This window comes from Monoraphidium neglectum (genome assembly GCF_000611645.1).
Source record: "Monoraphidium neglectum strain SAG 48.87 unplaced genomic scaffold scaffold03991, whole genome shotgun sequence".
Taxonomy (NCBI): domain Eukaryota; kingdom Viridiplantae; phylum Chlorophyta; class Chlorophyceae; order Sphaeropleales; family Selenastraceae; genus Monoraphidium; species Monoraphidium neglectum.
In genome coordinates this window covers 1-5,264 of record NW_014009638.1, presented here as the reverse complement: position 1 = coordinate 5,264, position 5,264 = coordinate 1, and the positions used below count along the sequence as shown (strand labels likewise).

Genomic DNA, 5,264 nt, shown 5'->3' with positions numbered 1-5,264 from the left:
GGGCGCGCGCGGGCAGGGCGGGGCCGCGCGCGTGCGAGGGCTCCAGGTTTATTCAGGACCTCTGATTTGGTTTGGTTTCATCTCGGTTGTTATAACATTATATACTATCAGCACACGCGGTGAGTTAGGCCGCGGGTTGGGCGGCAGGCACCGAGAGGGCGCCAACCCAAGCTGCCGCTCCGCAGGCGCCCCCAGGCCGGCCGGCGGCACCCCCCTGCCGCCGGGCACACCACTTGCTTGCCGCCGCCCCAGCATCGCCCCGACCCGCCTTGGTCACTTTTCTTTGTCCCAAACCGCCTGCCGCGCCGGCGACGCTCCGCGGCGGGGCCTCCCGGCGCGGCAGCGCACGGGCCCTGTCAATTGCATTGTGCGCATAGATATCGCCCCCCGGCCCGACTTGCCTGCAGAATTACACCAATTCGAGGCCCCGCCGCGCCGGCTGCGCGCGCGACGCCCCCCATCGTCGGCCCCGTGGCAGGGGTGCCCGCTCCCGCACGCACGCGACACCACACTTGCACACGCTTACACGCACTTGAACGCACACACTGGCGCCAGTATCAGTTTGCCTGCCCACTTGCCAAATCACTCTACGCTACCACGTCCCCTGTTGCCCGCGTTTTGTGAAGACACATCTCAAACCAAATAGCTGGGGGGCTGCGCGGCCGGCTGTCCGGCTGCCAATCCATGGAGGCAGGGGCCGGCGCACACAATGCAAACGGCTGCTGAGGGCGGCCCCAGCAGGCCGCCAGCCGCACCCGTGCTCGCCGCCGCCGCCGCCGCTGCCTGCAATCAAGGGCTGCAAATCGACGAGGCGCGGGCCGTTCGCGGGGCGCAGAAGCTGGCCCGTCTATCGGCCACAGGCTCTCAACTTGTACAGGATATCCATCCCACTTTTGGGGGGGAGGGCTAAACCAGCGCCGTGCGGGGAACCCGCAGCCCCGTGGCATCCACGGCGCGAGCGCGCCGCTCCGCGGCTCCGGCCCTGCTGCCTCCAATGCCGGCGGCTGGCGCCTGCGAACGCCGCCAGCCGGGCGCCCCCACCTTGTTTGACTTTGGGGTTTCACGAAATCATTGATTGGCGGGGCGCGGCAGAGGGGCCGCGGCCAGCGGGCCACACCGCTGCACCCGTCTAAGCCGTTTTTGGGCATTTTTTTATACTTTGTTGCGCACCCGTCAAGCGTTCGCGTGGTCACACTACCAGGGACTGACCCCCGCCGTTTGGACGCGCTTTTGCAGTGTTGAGTTTTCGGCGCGCCGCCTCTCGTGTGCTCTGGCGGCGCCCCTGGCAGTAGGGTCAGCGCGCCGCGGCTGCAGGGTGTCATTGCTTTGGCTTCTCCACGCTAGCCCTCGGCCTGCGACGAGCCTAGCGCCCAAGCCATGCCGCCTGCCGCGGGCTGCGGCGGCCGCCGCCCGTGCCGGCCCGGCGGCTGCCGCGGGTCGGCGTGGCATGCTTGTGTCGATAAAGGGCCGTCCCCTGCCGCACCCGGTTTGCCCGGTCGCCCCGTTTGCAACATGGCGCACGCTAAGTGCCAGTGTTCAGCCGTGCTGCAGACGCGTTGGCGGTGTAATCAACCGACGGTTCTCAGCAGATCAAGTCCAGGGGTTACACGCGGGGGCCACGGGGGCAGATACATGCGGTTACATTCCGGGTGCGTGAGAAAGGGTGTGGCGCGATACAAGGGGACACGCAGCCCACGCCGGCGGTTTGGCATGCGGGATGGGTGGTGGAGAGTCGTGTGTGATGGGATGCCCGTTGGAGGTGGGGCCATCCGCAACCAAGGCGGTCGAAAAGAGTCACACGTGTGCGCGTGCCTTGTCCCTGGGCAGGGGCCACAAGGGCAGTTGGCGAAGCTCATGGCTGCTGGCCGCACAACAGTGCGTATGTCAGCCAATCATGAAAGGGGGCGCAGACCAAAGGCGGGAACAAATGAAGTCGTGCCAACAGAGAGCCATTTGTAGCGGGAGTGCAAGTCAAGCGCACTGCAGGGGGGAAAGCCTCTTTATGCAGCTAGCAGGCGACTGCCGCCTTGCCCCCAACAACCCCCGCCACTGCCGACGCCGCCTGGTCAGGGGGGCTGCGGCGCAATGAGAGGCGGCCGAGCTTGGCGGCAAATGTGGCCCCGATGAGCCGCTTGCGGGCGGCGGCGGCGGCAGCGGCTTCGGCGTTGCAGCAGGGCTTGGCCGTGGGGGCGGTGCGCGCCTCAATGCGGCCCGTGGGGCAGGAGGCCGGGGTGCGTCTGCTGCTGCGGGCGTGCGGCAGGGCGGCCCTGAACCTGTCGCCAAAGTTCTTCTTCCATTTGGGCGCGGCGGCAGCGCCGGTCTCAGAACTAGGCGTGGGGGCGAGGGGGGCGACAATGCTGACGACCACTGCGGCATCGGTGCAGGCGGCGGGCATGGGGCTGCTGGCTACGTCAATGCCGGCCGCAGGCACAGGGAGCGCGGCACCAGCGGGCACAGGGGCGGCCGTGGCATCGGGCTTGCCGCTGCGGCCCTTCTTCAGGGCTGCCTTGCCCCTAGGGGTGAGCGCGGCAGACGCCTTGGCGGCGGTAGCGCGCCACGAGTTCGTAACAGAGTCGCACGCGGCGCCGCATTTGGCCTGAGCGGCAGTGAGTGCGGTCGCAAGCCAACTCGTGTTTTGGGAGGCCTTGACAGCGGAGGCGTCATCACTAGGGGCGGCGGCTTCGGCCTTGGCGGCGTTGCTCTTTTTGGAAGTGGACGAGGCACTGGCCGAGCGCGGCGCAGCAGGCGAATGCTTGTTCAGTGCAGCAGGGGTCTTGGACGCGGCGGCGGCTGTCATGGCGCGCCACTTGTCCTTCGCGGAGGCCGCGCGCACAAACCAGCCAGCCTGGCAGGCCGTGAGTGCGTCAGCGGCGGCGGCGTGCGGGACGTGGTCAGGGGTGGAGGCTTTGGTTGACGTGCGCTCTGGGGAACAGGGGAGGGGCGATGGGGGCGCGGCGGCCGCAGTGGGCGCGCCGGCTGTGGCGGCATTGCCCTTGGTCTTGGTGGTGGTCTCGGAGGTGGTGGCCTTGGGGGTGGCGACACGCTTGACGGCATCGGACAGGGTGGCCAGGTGCAAAATGGCCTGCGGTTGGGTGAGGGCGACGGATGCATGAATTGGTGGGTGCAGCAGCGCAGCGTTGGTTGGACCGGCAGCGATCGCAGCGCTACCAACTGTACATGTGCAAGCGTAGGGAGTCTCCATGCCCTTCCTGTGCGTTCGTGGCACTCACCAGCAGGGTCTTGATGGATGTCATGCTTGCTGCTGACGTGGCCGAGTAGCGCTCGTGTGCACAGCACCTGCAGAGCAGTGCAGTAGGGACGGGTGCGACTGCTTCAACCTCGGCTGCGCGCAAATCTGCGTGATCTTCAACTGCTCAGAGACAGCACGCATGCAGCACCAGGCTGACAACGAAAGAGGCCGGGCACCACGCACGAGCGGTTTGGCCCCGTGAAGACTATACGGGCACCTCACCTGTGTCGTGAGATGTTTAATTGCGCTTAGAGCGTGTCTGTCCGATCTCACTGGAGATTCGGCCCTGGGAGGGTCGCTCGGGTCGGGTGCTGTCAGCTTCGCTGGACTGCTTTGGCAAGGGAGTAACCAGTCCACCGGTGAGACGTACGAATGTATAATTGTACTAGTATTGTATCACGTGAAATAATCTGTCGATGGGCATTATCTGATTCTCTGGCTTCCACGCCAGAGCCGAAATGCAGCCCCAGCTCCGCACGGGGCAGCCCCTGCGCCGGCCGATGTCGCCCCCATGCCCAGCCTAGGGGCATCTTTCTATCTAATCCCATGTGCTCTGCGACAGTAAAAGCTGTGGCAGCATGCAGGCAGTGTTTTCCACGCTTTGCACACACGGACTGCAGGCGGGCATGACACAGTCCGCAGCCCCCTTTGCAGCATGGATTTGTGCCATGTCAGGCACGCCCTTGGCAGTGTAGGTCTGGTTCATGGGGACTATCTGCTTGGCCGGTACTGACACGAGGATACTTCTCACTTGAGTGGGCGACAGGGTGGTCACGTGCACCACTCCACCAGGGGGGGGGGGTAGTGAGGTGGAGGCACTGTGCAAACCCGCGAACCACCAGCACTGTCCATCCTGCTGCAGCGCACGTGGTCGCAGGCGCGCCGCCGTGGCGTGGAACGTGGGCCGCGGCCGTGCCAGGGCGGTGCAGCGGGGCCACAACTAACCCTAGGGGCCGCTGCGGCGAACAAGGACGAAATGTGGCGCGTGCGCGGCGCTCAGCTGCCCCGCGCGCTGCGCCAATTATGGCAGCATCACCTGCACACTGCTCTTGAGCGGCTAGCCCCAAGGCCCTTGCGAATTCAGCAAACAAGTGCGCGGAGTTCTGGATTCATTTTACATGCCAGGCAAGGCCGCAAGCTCCTGCCGACTAGGACTGCGCGATGCAGCCATTACATGCGCCACAACTGCGCGAGCCGGGCCCGCTGCCGCTGCCGCTAATGCGCTTGCCCGGCTAGCGGGCAGGCTGCAGGCCTGTCAGAGAATCAGGGAGGAGCTGCGTGGCTGGCTGGCTAGCTGGCTGGCTGGTGGCGCTGAGGCAGCCAGCACAGCGAAAAGTAGGGGTCAGCGATATGAAATGCAGGCAAGACGACGAAATCAAACAGGTGCATGAGACAAACAAACGCATGCATAACATGGACACGCACAAACACAACGCAACACCTACACCGCCAAGACAAAAGACAAGCAAGCGAAAAGAAAAACTGCCGAGCGAACATTAAAAGTGACGTTGGCAGGAAGATGGACAGACGACCAGGTCTCTCATAAACAGGGGTTGATGGCCCAGCAGGCGCACTGACGGCCCGCACCTACACTACCACAGCGCGCCTGCTGCACAGACATGTCACCCACAAGGTATGAAGGCCGCCAGCTGGATCAGGGCATGCTTCTTGCCCAAATCCAGGGCGGCTGTCTGGACTACCCGCGCGCCCCATGCCGCGCGCGCTGCCGCTGCCCTCCTTAGCATGAATCGCCCCGTCCTCGTCCAAGCCTCCGGCGGGGGCCCGCACCGTCTGGGCCCCGTCAGGCCGCGGCCCGCGTCAGAGCATCTCCTGGCTCTTGCGCACGATGCGGGTGACCTTCTTTTTGAAGCCGTCCCGGTCCTCGCGCCACTGCTTCGCGGCGTCCACGTTGGCCGGGGACTCGTCGTTGGGGGACGACAGCATCGAAATGATCGACAAGATGATGGACTCGACCTGGCGGGTGTGCGGCAAAGAGGGCGGGATTGCGTAATGT

The 5,264-nt window shown here is 65.3% G+C and overlaps 2 protein-coding genes across 2 annotated transcripts; both read right to left on the bottom strand.

Moving 5' to 3' along the window:
• Nucleotides 1-2,008: 2,008 nt before the first annotated feature.
• On the bottom strand, nucleotides 2,009-3,254 carry MNEG_13701 (hypothetical protein; the record flags this gene model as incomplete). Its single annotated transcript, XM_014037828.1, has 2 exons — nucleotides 2,009-3,082; nucleotides 3,231-3,254. The coding sequence occupies 2 exons, from the start codon at nucleotides 3,252-3,254 to the stop codon at nucleotides 2,009-2,011; spliced, it is 1,098 nt and encodes a 365-aa protein (XP_013893282.1).
• A 1,814-nt stretch (nucleotides 3,255-5,068) lies between these two features.
• Nucleotides 5,069-5,224, bottom strand: MNEG_13700 (hypothetical protein; the record flags this gene model as incomplete). The annotated part of the gene is made up of 1 exon (XM_014037827.1): nucleotides 5,069-5,224. A coding segment is annotated over one exon (156 nt), but the record flags the coding sequence as incomplete, so codon positions are not given.
• Between the last annotated feature and the right edge of the window lie 40 nt (nucleotides 5,225-5,264).